This window comes from Kogia breviceps, chromosome 5 (assembly GCF_026419965.1).
Source record: "Kogia breviceps isolate mKogBre1 chromosome 5, mKogBre1 haplotype 1, whole genome shotgun sequence".
Taxonomy (NCBI): Eukaryota; Metazoa; Chordata; class Mammalia; order Artiodactyla; family Physeteridae; genus Kogia; species Kogia breviceps.
In genome coordinates, this window is record NC_081314.1 from 137,468,464 (window position 1) to 137,485,438 (window position 16,975).

General features: G+C 47.5%; 1 protein-coding gene across 8 annotated transcripts in view; it reads left to right on the plus strand.

Moving 5' to 3' along the window:
* Positions 1-16,975, plus strand: part of EVA1C (eva-1 homolog C) — a 92,776-nt gene that overhangs the window by 57,073 nt on the left and 18,728 nt on the right. For all 8 annotated transcript variants that reach the window (XM_059065671.2, XM_067035004.1, XM_067035005.1 and 5 more), the window contains one exon: positions 14,498-14,641. In XM_059065671.2, the coding sequence (XP_058921654.1) occupies positions 14,498-14,641 (144 nt within the window). The remainder of the gene's footprint in view (positions 1-14,497; positions 14,642-16,975) is intronic.

Below are 16,975 nucleotides of genomic sequence, written 5' to 3' on the forward strand. Positions count from 1 at the left end.
GCCCTGTGAATGAATCAGAACCCCCCCTTCCTAAGTGAGGCACCCACACTGGCCTCTGGCAGGTGGATGGTTGCCGGCCTGGAATGTGGGCCTGGTGTTGTCACAGCTTCCAACCTCTCATGAGATGCTGGGAATCTGAATTTTTTTTTTAATGTGAAATTTTCCAACTTTTAAAATACCATTTGAGCCAAACAAAACATGCCTACAGGCCACATCCGGTCCATGGGCCACCAGTGTGTGATCTCTGCTCTCAGTTCCAAGTTATTACTGCAGCTGGACCTCAGCACTTTGAAGGAGGAGAAAGGGCTGTTTATTTTTAACCCCGGAACCTGGCATGAGCTTGGGAGGATGGTTGCCTAAAGGCCAAGTGGTCGGGTCTCACCCTGGGCCTCTGAAAGGGGACGTGTGTGCTTTTACTCTTGCATATAAGCTAAAGTCTGGTGCAACCCCACAAGCTCAGAGTCTGGGTACCCAGGGCAGCTCCCCATACTTGGTCAGAAAGCAGAGCGGAGTGGGGCTTTAGCACTCAGGTACCCAGCGAGAGCATTTCCAGTTCTTTCTAAAAGATAATTGTTGTGATGATTTTTCTTCTGCATACGCACCGTCATTGTATTGAACAGAAATAAGAAGAAGATTCAGCCACAGATATTTCCCATCATAAAAAGATTTTTCTTTTCAGGATCTCTTCCAAGTCCTGGTGTATGATGAGCAGAGAACAACTTTTACGTAATGGCAATTCTGAAGTAGATACATTTGAATTCTGCTTTGAAATTTAACTTTATATCGTGGGTGGTTTTCCACGTGACCAATAAAATCCTGACAAAGTCACTCTCTTGTTAAAGGGATACAGTATATACTTTACTTACCCATTCCCTGGTGGCTGTTTCATTGTTGTTGTTTTTTTAATGAATGAATTTATTTTTTGGCTGCGTTGGGTCTTCGCTGCTATGTGAGGGCTTTCTCTAGTTGCAGCGAACAGGGGCTACTCTTCATTGGGGTGTGAGGGCTTCTCATTGCAGTGGCTTCTCTTGTTGTGGAGCACGGGCTCTAGGCGCGGGCTCAGTAGTTGTGGCGCTCGGGCTTAGTTGCTCTGCGGCATGTGGGATCTTCCCAGACCAGAGCTCGAACCCGTGTGCCCTGCATCGGCAGGTGGATTCTTAACCACTGCGCCACCAGGGAGGTCCCTATTTCATTGTTTCTGATTTTTAAATATCATAAACAATGTGTAAGGAACCTGTGCTTGTAGCTCTTTCTTTCCTCTGGATTATTTCCTTGGGATAAATTCCCAGAAGTTTTACTCCAAAAGAGGGCATGGGCCTGTTTACAGTTCTTCCCATGTACCACCAGAGGTCTTTCCAAAACCTTTTCGTACCAGTTTATATGCGTAAACAGCGACGCAGAACTGTGGGTTTCCCTGCAATTTTGGCAGCATTCTGTATGATTTTTCTTCATGTTTCCAAGTTAATAGGCATAAAATGGCCTTTCTGTATATTTTTTATTTGCTTTTCTTTGTTTATGAATGACCTTGAACCTTTCCCCTTGTTTTTGTGGTTATTGTATTTGTGCTTGAACACACTATGTCTCTAGCCTCCGTCCTTTTGTTGTTGTTGTTGAGATCTTTATTTTTTCCATTAATTTTTATGAGCTCAAGACAGAGTAAAGATATGAACCCTTTATACATTTTTTTCTGCTGGAAGTTTCCCATGCCACAGTATATTTCTTTTTGCACTTGTGGTCTGGGTTTGCTGTATAGGGCTGGTTGCATCTGTGTACTTCATACGCAGGATAAGTTCAAGGGGAACGGGTTGAGGGGTGGTGGAGAGGGAGACGCCCCTGGTGGGAGTTGGGCAGGTACACGTGGCCCCCGAGTCATGGTGTGACGCCATCGTGCTCCCACAAGCATCCTCAGGGCTGCCCAAGGCCTGGCTGTCAGTACCTCCCATAGTGGGACCCAAGCTTCTACTGGACATTCCCAAGGATATGAGGGCACTCATGCTGTCCTCGGCAAGGCCTCCGGGTCTGGGCTGGGAGGAGGGCGGGCAGAGCCTCCATGTTCTATGGGTGATACTCTAAGCTGATCCCATTTGGAATGTATCAGGGCAGGCACAGCCATGGTGAGGCATTGGTCACACACCACAGCCTGGCCTTGAACAGGGCTTCCCAGTCTTCCCACATCATCACGCACAGAAAATTATATTTGTGTGGCACAGAGGGGTAAAGGGAGGCACCTGCCCATTCCCAAAATCAAGAGTCCAAGGGAAGCCTGGAGGCCTGAGGAGAAACATTCAGCGTACCTGTGTGCATTCACTGATTTTTGTTTTCTTTTAATTAATTAATTTATTTATTTTTGGCTGCGTTGAGTCTTCGTTGCTGCGTGCGGGCTTTCTCTAGTTGCGGCGAGCGGGGGCTACTCTTCGTTGCAGTGCACGTGCTTCTCATTGCGGTGACTTCTCTTGTTGTGGAGTACAGGCTCTAGGTGCACAGGCTTCAGTAGTCATGGCACGTGGGCTCAGTAGTTGTGGCTCACGGGCTCTAGAGCGCAGGCTCAGTAGTTGTGGCGCATGGGCTTAGTTGCTCCGCGGCACGTGGGATCTTCCCGGACCAGGGCTCGAACCCGTGTCCCCTGCATTGGCAGGCGGATTCTTGTCCACTGCGCCACCAGGGAAGTCCCTGCATTCACTGTTGAAGTTGGGAAGCTCTGCCTTGAAGATGCACTTGGCTCAGGGTACAAAGGTTACTGATGCTGGGCTTCCCTTCAAGGCCCTTGGACTTTAACCATCTCCTCAAGGTCCTCCCAACTATGCCCACTGCCCAGTCCCAAAGCTACTCCTGTAATTTTAGGATTTTCTTTCCCCAGCAACCCACTTCCAAGTATCTAAATGTGTATTTGTTTTCTTTTTTAAAAAATTTTTTAAAATTGAAGTATAGTTGATTTACAGTGTTGTGCCAGTTTCAGGTATACAGCAAAGTGACTCAGTTATACACACGTAGACATTCTTTTTTATATTCTTTTCTGTTATGGTTTATCACAGGATGTTGAATATACTTTTGTGTACTATACAGTAGGACCTTGTTGTTTACCCATTCTAAGTGTAATAGTTTGCATCTACTGTATTTGTTTTCTACTGCAGAGTAATGAAATATTCCCAAATTTAATGGCTTAAAACAAAAATGAACATTTGTTACTACACAGTTTCTGTGGGGCAGGGATTCTGGGGTACCCTAGTGGGGAAGTTCTTGCTTAGGGCCTCATGGTGTCTCATGGTTGCAGCCGGCATGTTGGCTGGGGCTGCAGTCATCTGAGGGCTGGAGTTCCAAGGTGACTCACTCATATGGCGGGCAAATTGGTGCAGGTTGTTGGTGGGAGACCTTGGTTCTCCCCACATAGGTCTCTTGAGTGTCCTTGAGACATGGCAGCTGGCTTCTCCCAAAGCCCAGGATGCAGAAGAGCAAATGGAAGCCACACACCGTCACCTCCACCCGACTCTGTGGGTCTCGCAGACCAGCTGATTCTTTGAGGGAGGAAGCTACACAAGGGTGTGAATTCCAGGCGGTGGAGACCATTGGGGGCCATCTTGAAGGCTGTTATGGGCTGAACTGTGTCCTTGTAAAATTCCTGTGTTGATGTCCTAACCTCCAGTACCTCAGAATTGTGACTCTTTGGGAAGATGGGGCCTTTAAAGAGGTGACTAAGTTACACCGAGGTCCAGGGCTTCCCTGGTGGCGCATTTGTTGAGAATCCGCCTGCCGATGCAGGGGACACAGGTTCGTGCCCCGGTCCGGGAAGATCCCACATACCGCGGAGCAGCTGGGCCCGTGAGCCATGGCCGCTGAGCCTGCGCGTCTGGAGCCTGTGCTCCGCAACGGGAGAGGCCTCAACAGTGAGAGGCCCGCGTACCACAAAAAAAAAAAACAAAACAAAACAAAACCGAGGTCCTATGGGAGGGCCTTAATCCAACATGACTGCTTATAAGAAGGGGAACTCAGGACAGGGACACACACAGAGGGAGGACCACGGGAGGACGCGGAGAGAGGTCAGCCATTTGCAAGCTAAGGAGAGAAACTCCAGAAGGAGCCAACCCTCCTGACATCTTGGACTTCCGGCCTCCAGAACCAAGAGGAAACAAAATTCTGTTGTTTAAGCCACCCAGTTTGTGGTACTCATTACCACAGCCCTATAAACTACTACAAAGGCTGACCTTCACAGCTGTCAAGCAAAAAAAAATAGAGCAGCAAAAGGCTGATGACCACGCCAGCTGTCAAAAAGTGACATTTTAGGGCTTCCCTGGTGGCGCAGTGGTTGAGAGTCCGCCTGCCGATGCGGGGGACACGGGTTCGTGCCCCGGTCCGGGAAGATCCCACGTGCCACGGAGCGGCTGGGCCCGTGAGCCGTGGCCGCTGAGCCTGCGCGTCCGGAGCCTGTGCTCCGCAACGGGAGAGGCCACAACAGTGAGAGGCCCGCGTACCGCAAAAAAAAAAAAAAAAAAAAAGTGACATTTTACTGTCACACAGGTTCAAGCACAGATAGATCTGGTGTCTCTTCTTGAGGGTGGTGACCCAAAAGACATTTCTGAAAGATCTGAAAGCAAATCAGATCCCTCAGAACTTACGGCTCCTCTTGGGACTTCCCTGGAGGTCCAGTGGTTAAGACTCCCCGTGCTTCCAATGCAGGGGCTGTGGGTTCAACCCCTGGTCGGAGAACTAAGATCCCACATGCCGCGTGGCATGGCCAAAAAATTTGAAAAAAAAAACAAAAAACTTACAGCTCCTCTAGTGGAAGAGAAACTGAAAGAAAGGTATGGACGTGATTGATCAGCGTTGGTTCCAGAGAAACACCAGTGAGGCAGCATCCTAACACAGAAAAGACTGAACCTTCCCACAGACCCGGGCATGAACTTAGGAAAGCAGGCCTCCAGAAAGCTCCCTTGGCTGGGGCCTCCACTATGGGACGTCATTTCCTGCTGCAGCTACATTTTCTGGGCGGGCTCCAGGGATTCTATTTCCTTAAGAAGAGAATGAGAAAAACGACACAATGGACGTCAAAGGCTGGGCTTAAGGCCACCCCAAGGCCAAGTGTGGGCAGGCCTGGACTTTTCAGCCAAAGATCAAGGTGCCAGGGGTTCCCACTGCCAAGAAAGTCTCTTAAGAGCAACCAGCCTAATTACCTGAATAAACGCAGGTTGTAAAGAGCGATTCACTTCAGTTTCAGTGTTAAACAGTAGCCTCCCCCCCCCTAAAAAAATGTTGAATATCTTGTTATCACATGTATTAGGGTGGAGGGTAGTTTGCCAGGCAGAGAGGTACAAACAGAATCAGTCTGGGAGGGAAATAACCACTTAAAAAAAAAGAATCCTGCCAATGGTTCAGAGCTCAACATCAACAAGGAAATGGTCAGACCTGAATAGGACGCGAATTACCTTGGGCCTCTTCCTAAAAACACACTGTGGGTTCTTGCCTTCTCACCAAGATAAATGCTGTCACTCCCAGGGTAGCTATGAGTGCAGAAGCATAAGCCTCTGTAAATCATGCTGGTCACAGGACCTCCTGGGTCCTAGAGGATTGTTATCTTATGAATGGGAGTCTCTTCCCCCCACCCTTCCTCTGTTAGCCTTAAGGAATATGGTCGGGCACATGTCCTAAGAAAATATAAAGTTTCCAGGGCTCTTATACAGTTCTGGCAAGAGCATTGGGTTGGTACAACTCTTCTGGATAATGGTTTGGCAGTGTGTATCAAAAACTTTAACATTTTGAATGCCCTTTGACAAAGCAGTCTACTTTCAAGAATTAGAAACTATCATGCCTGTGTGCAAATATTTCTCTCTAAGGATGTTTCACATAGAATTCTTTAGAGCAGTAAACAATGGAAATCATCAGAATGTCTACCAATAGGGTATTGTAAATGGACCTGATATACATCCATACAGTGAGAATCTCTACAGCTCTTTAGAATGATGCTTATGTTACAATGTTCACAAATATATCAATAAATGAGAAAAATAGCATACAGAGTAATGTGTACATGATCCCATTGAGGGGGAAGGACATTTAAACATAGAAAAGTGACTAGAAGGAGGTTCTTTAAAGGTGAACCATTTTTTTCTTATTAGTGGGATCTACTGAGGATTTTTATTTTCCTGGTTTGGGCATATTTGTGATTTTCAAGTTTTCAACTACAAATGTTTTTATTTTGAAACAGAAAAAAATAATAGTTTACAGAAAAAAACTAATAGTTATTATAGGACTTCTAAGAATAACTTCATAATTCATACCGTTACTTCTTCCCAATGTAGGTGGCTTATACAGAAATCATACAGTGCATTCTCAAATCTCTTGAGATTTAAGGGTTTTTTTTTTTCAGCTGATAAATGTGCTCAGAGAAGAACCCCAAATAATAATGAGGCTCCTAAAGACAGCAAAAATATTCACAATCAACCCTGTGAATCCACAAAGCAACGAAAAATAATAATAAAAATAAACTGCGGGGGACTGGGGAGAGGTAAATTAAGAGTTTGGGATTAACAGATACACACTACTATATATAAAGTAAGTAAACAACAAGGACCTACTGTATAGCACAGGGAACTATACTCCATATCTTGTATTATGATAACCGATAATGGAAAAGAATCTGAAAAAGAATATATATGTATATATGTATAACTGAATCACTTTGCTATACACTTGAAACTAACACAGCATTGTAAATTAATCATACTTCATTAAAAAACTTTTTAAAGAAACTGGAAGAAAATTCAAAGGATACATCTTTACTCCTAGGTAAACTTTTCATGGCTTCTGGGGCAAACTGAGTTATACAAAAAATAGTTTATCATTACATTTGCAGAAAAATTTACATTTCTGAAAAAAATCGCCCCAGAGACCCTCGTACTCAAAAGCTGTCTTCTATCCAGACATGAATTTTATTTTTCTTTTTAAGAACGTTCATTTTGTATGCTTTCATTTCAAAGCAATGTAAACTCAAAAACTTGGAAAGTATCTTAAAATCGATAGGGGGAAAAAAAAAACTTTCCCATCAGCCAAAAATATTCCCTGTTACCATCTTGTTGATTCTCCTTACAGTGTTTTTAAATTTTTGCCTATTTGCAGGTTAAACTTTAATGTTGAGGTCTGATTGTACCATATGCTTGTTTTCACTTAAGAGGACCGAAGAAGGCATATAACTTAGACTATAAATTAAGTCCCAAAGGCCTTTTGCAGAAGTACCAGTTTCCCATCTAAAATAAGTGGCGTGTTGTCATTGACGGTAACTGACATACATGGTGTGCTGGCGTCAGACCCTCTGAACGTAGCATTTGTGGAATGGCCACGCCGACCAATAAGTCAGCCCTGTATCTTCATTGTCCAGCTGAGGAAACAGGACTAGCAAGGGGGCTGAGGTACCCATTGCCCCATCCTCCTCCTCACAGCTGCTACAGACAGAGGGTCTTCTGGACTCTTTTTTTTTTTTTTTTTTCTGTATGCGGGCCTCTCACTGCTGTGGCCTCTCCCGTTGCGGAGCACAGGCTCCGGACGCGCAGGCCCAGCGGCCATGGCTCACGGGCTTAGGTGCTCCGCGGCATGTGGGATCTTCCCGGACCAGGGCACGAACCCGTGACCCCTGCATCGGCAGGCGGATTCTCAACCACTGCGCCACCAGGGAAGCCCGGTCTTCTGGACTCTTAACCATAGGAGGTATTCCATTCAACCTTAGAGACAGCTGGTGAGAACAGGTCATGTTTATGTGGGCTTTGACTTCTGCAGTTGCTTCATACAAATCTCACGGAGAGACAGTGAAAAAGATGTTCCTCGTGCTACGCAGGAGGGACACAGAGTCTCGGTGAGTTGAGCAGATACCAGGTGCTGGGCAAACAGCAGAGAAACTCCCATGCGCTCCAGGAGCTCTCATCCAATGAGAGATCCAGGCACAAAAGCAGCTAACCTAACACAACACAACGCACCGTAAGCGACACAACTGCCCACCGCAGACCCCAGCTCCGTGCAGCAGGCCTCTCCATGGGGCACCCCCCTTTGCGCTCTGGAAGCCATTGCGCTTGCCCCTTAGGCTTGGGGTGGTAGCATCTCACTGCTGTTCCTTGCCCCGGGGTCCTGCACCATCCTTCGAGGTGTTCACATCCCATTCACACCTTTGTAAAGTCTCTTTATCAAGCTTGCTTTACATTGTCCGATTTGAGCGCTGGGTGGCCTGCCGGAACCCTGATATCGATACTCACTGCTCACGTTACTATTCTTTACTCTTCACAAAGACGTACTTGACGCTCAGGCACTTAAAACATTTCATTCCATCTTCGTTGGCTGCTTGACCGGCTCTGTTTACTTTTCTTTCATTCATAAGAACGCACCAAATTAGGTCCAGCAAGATGCCTCCTTTAGACTGGAATATTCAGAAGCAGTCAGAAAAAAGATGGATCTATTCTAAGCCAGAGCAAGTTGCAGAGAAGAACTGACCCAGGGAGCAACAGGAGGATGACAGCTTCCTGAAGCCCCTCCAGGCAGCTTTTCTCAGCACAGATTTGAAGTCACGGATCACACCCCGCCCCCTCCCCCCACACACGTACCAAACACATTCTAAAGCCAGATACATGGGATGTTTGCATTCCCCGGTGTCCATGCCAGCCCACTGATTCATTCACTACATATATCATTGTTGGTGCCTGCTGTGTGCCCAAAACTCCAGTGATCAGGCATCATGGAACCGGACTTAGCAAAATAAATCAGAACCTCATGAATATATTCAGATCTAGTGCTTTTATAATAATGTTCCTCACCATTTGTTGAGATACACATACTTTTTTTTTATTTTTAGAAGATGTTGGGGGTAGGAGTTTATTAATTAATTTATTTATTTTGGCTGTGTTGGGTCTTCGTTTCTGCGCGAGGGCTTTCTCTAGTTGCGGCGAGCGGGGGCCACTCTTCATCGCGGTGCGCGGGCCTATCACTGTCGCGGCCTCTCTTGTTGCGTAGCACAGGCTCCGGACGCGCAGGCTCAGTAGTTGTGGCTCACGGGCCTAGTTGCTCCGCGGCATGTGGGATCTTCCCAACCAGGGCTCGAACCCGTGTGCCCTGCATTGGCAGGCAGACTCTCAACCACTGCGCCACCAGGGCAGCCCGAGATACACATATTACATACATTTAGATATATCACCAAAATATATACATATATATTCACACATACACACATACATATATACATATATGTTTGTAGAGTCTATATATTTTTATATGTGTGAATATATAATATACATATATTACATAAACAAATATATAACATATTTTATATATGTGTGTGCGCATATATATATATGTGTGTGTGTGTGTGTGTGTATTAATTTAATTGTCCTTTCCTCAAGATCATTCTCTTTCCAGCTTTGTGGTGTTTACCACAGATCCTTCCTTTCTTTTTTTTTCTTCCTTTTTTTTGGTTTAGCCATACCGTGCTGCTTATGGGATCTTAGTTCCCCAATCAGGGATTGAACCCACGCCCTCAACAGTGAAAGTGCAGAGTCCTAACCGGACCTCCAGGGAATTTCCAAACAGATCCTTCCTTTCAACTGGACCCTTTCACGGATCTCTAGTTAACATAAGAGATGGAGGTAGAGCTTCCCTGAGCTGTGAGCTTTCCCACCTTTCTCTAGGTGCGTGTCCCGGTGGTACCTCTGGCCGGTTGTGGATAGAGGCCCGTGCGGTGGGTGGCAAAGAGTCAGGGCGACGCTCAGCAGGCCTGATGGGAGGGGAATGGGGACCAAAGATGCCTTCACGGAAGACAGTCTGGGGCCAAAACCATAGACCAATGAGCCTCCGAGTGAAAAGGGTCAGGAAAAGAGAAGCGAGCATCTCTAGCAAGAGACAGATTCACAGCCCAGATAACCTGAAAGGCCGACGCCTGGAGACAAGGGCTAAACACGTGAGTCAAATGGGCTAGCAGAGCATCTGACCCAAACAGCTGTCAAATAAGTAAAGGGTAGTTCCTCTTCTGAGAGCACCGACACTCGAACTGTGTTCCAGAGAACCCCGGATTCTGAGGAGGTACCCCAGGTACGAGCAGCCAGCGAAAGGTGGGAAAGCTCACATCTCATCTTTGTACATCTACACGTATAAAAATATACGACGCGTGTATATATATATGGGCCATATAAACATATATGTATATATGTATGTGTGAATATATATGTACATATATATATATATATATATGTACATATGTATGAATAAATGTATATATTGGGTTGGCCAAAAATTTCATTTGCTTCCAGAAATTTCACTCGGTTTTAAGTAGCAATAAGAGATACATTTTTCGTTTTCACCAAGAACTTTATTGAACAACATATTCACTCACTGAACGGACTTTTTGGCCAACCCAATATATGGTTTCTCTTGCTTCTGGTTCCATTTGAGTCCTTCTTGCACCCCTTTTCCACTGGCCTTTGTGCACCCCTGTACCCCACTGCTGATTTACCCCTTCCCTTCTCTTCCTGAGTAATCTATCTCAAGACTTTCTTCGTCTGAGCACCTGGTGGTGAGGACATCCGAAGCGGGTCTCCAGAGCCCAGGGGGAGTTTCGGAAGGGATGGAGGTTCTAACCTTACCTTTGTTCTTTTGTTCTGTAATTCTTTGAGCATCAGGCCCCGTGGAAGGTGCCGGGAGCAGGAGGTGCCCATCTAGTCTGGAGACAGACTAAGGAGCAGATGAGTAGAGCTGTGTGATAAGAGCTGTGCAAGGAGCAGTAGGCGCAGAGAGAAGGAAACCGCTAACTGCAGCCTGAGGGGTGGGAGCCATGGCGAAGTGACTGCTGAGCAGAGAGAGGGCACGGGTATTGCGAGCAGGCAAGAGAGCATGTGCAAAGGTACGGAGACACGGACGATGACGGCCTGGCCTTCTGGAGAGGCAGGGTGCTCTGCAGGCTGGGGACCCAGGCTGTGGTGGGAGAATGGCAGCCAGGGAAGCTCAACGAGGGGAGAGGAGTGAGTCACATGGGGGTCTGTACACGACTCTGAGGAGTTGGACTTGATCTCTCGGTCGGGCGGGTGGGGACCAGATCTTAAGCAGGAGAGTGATAGGATTGGAAAGAACATTCTGAGGGCAAAGAGGAGAAGCATGGGAAGTGGAAGACAACGAGGGAGGGAGACCAGTTAAAAGATTTCCTGCAAACGTGACAGGGTTGAAGCTGCAGCTGCAGCTGGGAACTGAGGAGGGATGGTTCTAGGACCCAGTATGAGACCTGGAGGACGCAGCCGGGGCTTCTGGCCGGGCTGCCTAGAGGATGTCGCAGCAGCGTGACTGACAGCAGGATGTGGGAGAAAAGCAAGCTCAGGTGGGTCGCTTGGGTGTTGGTGGGGGAGGGGAACATGATGAATGTCACGTGAGGAGTGAGAGGTTCCCGAGGAAACGGTGAAGGCCATCCATTATGGGAGCTGGAAGCGGTCGGGTGCTCAGTTTTCCGATGGCCCAGGTGGTCGTGGGTCCAGATGGCGTGTGCAGGTGCAAGAAGAGAGCCCAGGCTGATGAAGGACCTCCTGTGGGGCGAGCAGGCCTGCAGGGGGCTCTGGGATGGCACGGTCAGACAGATGGGGGAGAGGGGCACCAGGCAGCCAAGGTCAGGGAGGAACCCTCCAGCAGGAGTGTTCGGGCACCCAGAGTTCCGGAGACGGGCGAGGATTAGGACCGGCCGCATCGCTCTGCTAGGGCAGCAGTAGGTCCCTGTGATCTGAGGGAAGGGACCCTTGTCAGGGTGTGTTGAGGGCAGAGGTACCTTGAGGCATGGCTGGGACGTGGGTGGAGGGAGACACGGCGGAGGTCAGGGGCATGGAGGACCTTTCCGGAATCCTGACTGTGAAGGAAAGCGATAAGGCTGGAGAGAGGTTCTGGGATTGGACTGCAGGGGTTTTGTTTTTACAGGGTAGAGGAGTTTGTCATGTGTAAGACATGAACAGACAGCAGAAGGAAAGGCCTGTGAGGGGACTCCCCTGGCACGCCAGTGGTTAGGACTCCACGCTTTCCCTGCCACGGCCCGGGTTCAGTCCCTGGTTGGGGAACTAAGATCCCGCAAGCCACGTGGTGTAGCCAAAACCAGAAAAGTCCTGTGACTGGGGGTCCCTGCCGCTGGGCCCCTGCGCTCTCCCTGAGACCAGCTTCATAGCACCAGCCCTCGGGCTCTGCGGGCATGCAGATCCCACGGGCATCTCAGGATCTGAAAACTTTCTGGAATGGTCCGTCCCCTCTGAAAGGCAGGATAGTTTTTTTCTTTTGTTTTGTTTTATTTTAATGAATTTACCATCTCGTCCTCCAAACTGCCTACTCCTACCGGTCTCCCCCGTCCATGGCAACGGCACCGCCATCTCCTGTGTCCTCAGGCTGAAATTCTGACTCATCTTCAGTGGGGCCCTCACCCCCCCCTTCACTGGAGACCTGAAGAGTAGAGCTCAGAGATTAAAAGGTTAACGCTTTAGACTCGGGGGCCTTTCCCCGGCGTTCACGTCCAGACCCTGCTGTCCTCATTCTTTAGCTGTATGAGGTTCCGTAACCTCTCACACGTCTGTGTCCCCATTCACAAAATTGATATTTTATATATATATACACCCACTCTCTCTCTCTCTCCCTATATATATATATATAAACATATATGTAATATAAACAACCTATTAGATATTAACTAACCTATTATAGATTATATAAGCAACTTATGATACATAATAATATATCCTATCCTACATACAGTCTCTCTAAAATATGAGATATTATAATAAACAACCTATCTCATGGGGTTGTTGAAACATTGTATCAGTTCACATATAAGTGCTGAGAGCAGAGCCTGGCAGAATGTTAGCTGTTATAGTGAGCTGAACTTTGCAAGGTCTCTAGAATTCTCTTCTTCTCCATTCCCTGCTCTTCAAGCCCTTAACTCCTCCCAACATGTACTATTAAAATTGCTTGCAAACTAGCGTCCCTGCCTTTGGTTCCTTTTCTGTCCCAGGGCATATGCCATACGCTGTTCCCAAAGGAAGTAGCATCAGGGCATTTTTTAGGCTCCCTGTTGCTTGCAGAATACAGTTCAAACTCTTTAGCTCCGCGTTCCGAGGTAGCTTGGTCCTGCTCCATTTTGCTTTTCCGGCTCATCTACTGCATCCTCCTTGCCCACGCCCGCTCTTCCAGCTCATGTTCAGCCCCTAGACTCCCACGAAGTGCTTCTGGCCCACTTGCCTTGGTGTTTCTACCTTTCTCTCTTTGCCTGCCTCTGTCCAATTCATGCCTCTTCTCCCATGACCAAGCCCCTCTCCTCCATAAAGCCTGTCTTGACCGCTCCGCTCCCCCCAGCAATCTCTCCTGCCTCCGACCCCATCACCTCTTGTCTGGACCAATCACTGCTGACGCTTACTCTGTGTTTCACATTATTAGCCATCAGGTTAATGTGGGTTTTGTCTCTCCGCCCCATCCGACATCCTGCAAATGCAAGGCAGGCTTCTTCTGACTTGTTTTTCAGACGGTACCTAGCCCGGTGCCTTGTCCTCCGTGCGTGTTCAGTTAATATTGACTCATTGTGATGACATCGTGCCAGAGTGCTGAAAACCATGTCCTTATGTTTATTCATCCATCTATCCTTTTGTTCATTCATTCATTCGTTATTATTGGATTTCCACAGTGGACCAGGCTGTGGGAACTAGATAAGGAACAAAATAGAAATAGTCCCTGTCCTCATGGAGCTTATGTTCACACAGGGGAGAAGGATTCTCAAAATTAACCAATAACTAAAATATTTCAGAGAGGTAATGCTCATAAAAGAAATACGAGTGCTTCCCTGGTGGCGCAGTGGTTGCGAGTCCGCCTGCCGATGCAGGGGACGCGTGTTCGTGCCCCAGTCCGGGAAGATCCCACATGCCGCGGAGCAGCTGGGCCCGTGAGCCATGGCCGCTGAGCCTGCGCGTCCGGAGCCTGTGCTCCGCAACGGGAGAGGCCACAACAGTGAGAGGCCCGCGTACCACAAAAAAAAAAAAAAAAAAAAAAAGAATCTAGTATATGTATAACTGATTCACTTTGTTGGAAAGCAGAAACTAACACACCATTGTAAAGCAATTATACTCCAATAAAGATGTTAAAAAAAGAAATACGGATCTTAATTCAATGTTCTACATGTTTTGCCTCTTCTGTATGCAGGGCCCGTTACCTGACTGGGGGGACAGAGGCAGTGCCCAGTGCAAGATGCAAATACAGGGCCCCTTGTTCAAAAACACATAACGTTTCTGGCCAGTGACAGCAGAGCATTAGAGCAGTCTGATTCAAGTAAGCCTTTCCAGGCCTGCCTGTGTAGTATTGATGCTTAGCCCACGCGGGGTGCTTTGATGAGACAGAAACTAATCAGAGGAACAATGCCATGAGACATGAAATCCAGCTCCGTATACTTATTTACGGAAAATAACAGAAGCGACCTGGTGGCCACACATGGAATCCAACTAACATGAAGTTCTTGATGTTTTTTGCCTCTCAGATTGCTTGTCTTACTCGGCTTTGCAAGTGTTATCCAGGAGGTGTTACGGGAAGCAGAGATGCAAAATCCTTGTCAACAATCACCATTTCGGAAGCCCCTGTCTTCCAGGAGTGAAGAAATACCTCACTGTCACCTACGCATGTGGTAAGAATCCACCCTCCACAAGCTGCTTGGAGACCCTGCCTCTTGGGGAGGTGGTGAGCATGTGAAGAGAAGGAGTTTTCCAGCAACAAGCCATTGCATTCACTCTAGCCTGAAACTGTGCTGTCATCCCAGATATCCGCGAGCCTTTTCTCCTATCCCCCTTATCCTTGTTTATGACATTCGCCTCAGATAAGTGATCGAATTGTCTCTGGTCCACATTTGTTTTAAAAGGGCTTTTAGCAATCAGATGGGCAGCAAGCGAGGTGGGCAGGAAAAGAACAAGCAAATGGGATAAAATGGATGTCACTGAGAAGAATGATTTTAATCTGGGTTCTTAGGAGGCTCTGAAATTTATGGGTACGTCACACAAGCTCACTCAGTATCGCTTGACTCCTAGTTAATCTTCCATCCCAGCCTTTAGGCTGTAAAATGACTAATTCTCGGGCTTCCCTGGTGGCGCAGTGGTTGAGAATCCGCCTGCCGATGCAGGGGACATGGGTTCGTGCCCCGGTCCGGGAAGATCCCACGTGCCGCGGAGCGGCTGGGCCCGTGACCCATGGCCGCTGAGCCTGTGCGTCCGGAGCCTGTGCTCCGCAACGGGAGAGGCCACAACAGTGAGAGGCCCGTGTACCGCAAAAAAAAAAAGACTAATTCTCTATGCTGCTGACAGCCATTTTATCGACATACCCCCGGGGTCAAGCCAACAGATCAAATGCTTACCCCACAGCCATTAAATACGTTACATGACAGCATCACTTTGTTTTCCTAGTGTCTTCAAATAATAAAATGAAATTGCTCATTCATTCGATTACAATTTTATAAAGCTGCCTTTAAAAATCAGGTGTTAATTACCCTCAGAGGGTGCCGTGGATTTCTGGTTTGTAATCCTGACCTGTGAACTGGTTTTTAGAGGTGTTATTTTTTTTCCTTTTTCTTTTGAAATAAGTATAGAAGCAAAGGGAAAGCAAAGAACATCATAACTGAAGAGCCCAATACTTTTGCTCATGGAAACCCTTTTCCCCCTGCCAGATACCCCTAGCCTTTCTTTCTTTTTTTTTTTGTAACAGCTTTATTGAGCTATAAATCACAAACTATACAAGTCACCCATTAATCATACAAATCAGTGATCTTAGTAGAGTCACAGAATTGTGTGACTCCCACCATAATTAATTTAAGAACATTCTCATCACTCCCCCAAAGAAACCCTGGACCCCTTAGCAGTCACTTCTCGATCCACCCCTCACCCTCCAGTCCCACCCTAATCAACCACCACTTGCTGCCTTTACTGACTTGCCTCTTCTGGACATTTCATATCAATGGAATCGGACAATGTGTGGTTCTTTGTGACCGGCTTCTTGACCTAGTATATGTTTTCAAGGTTCATCTATTTGGAGTATGTGCCAGTACTTCACTCCTTTTTATGGCCCAATCCAATAATAGTTTGTTACATCCCCAGCCTTTTCTTTTCCGTCCTGAGCTCAAACCATTGTCCTCTGCAATATCAAAGCTGTAATAGGCACAGTGAAGTGACTGCGTGATTGTACCCCCAAAATAATAGCGCCCACACTCACATTCCAGGAAGCATGGCTTTATTTGCTCGCCGGTCTATATTCGGGCTCCCATGTAAAGCAGCTCTGGGTAGCATGGAGCCCATTCTGGATGAGTTTCCCCAAGATACCAGACAGATCACTCTGAAGTTCTAGTAACTTCAGGCCTCTCCAGCTGAGTGTTGAAGGAAGGGCGGGCCATTAACCTGCAGATAAGTTGGGTTTCCTGGTGTGCCTCCCTCCAGGCGAGGCCAGAGCAGTTCCCAGGCTGAGGCTCCTCTTTGCTAAGAGAAGGTGGACTTTCAGAGCCTGGGGGTCACGTGTTCCAAGTCCAAGCTTCCTCTCCCTCATTCACTCGTTCAGCACATTGTGGGCGTGTTTTAGTTAAAAAAGAAAAGAAGACGTTGCCCGTGTCCTCATGGAATTATCCGCTGGGGGAGAGAGAGACGGGCATTAAACAAACAACCAGAGAAATGTGTCGTTACCCACTGTGATAAATGATGCTTCTGAAAAGGACAGGACGCCACGTGGAAGGATAACAGTGGAAGGGCCCTTTTAGCTGGTGGGAGGTGGGCGAGTGGAGAAGTTTTCCAAAGAGAACTTTCCTCCGCGGGGAATTTGCCCCTGTCCTCTGAGGGGGGGCAGGTGTGAGCTGGCAGATGCTGAGTAGGGGAGAGGAAGGCAGTGGGTGAGGAGGAAGGTGGATGAGGTAGCACGGGAGGGGCCGGGACCGGATCCCACGGGGTCCTGGGAGGAGGTGCCACCGGAGGGTTTTAAGTAAGGGAGT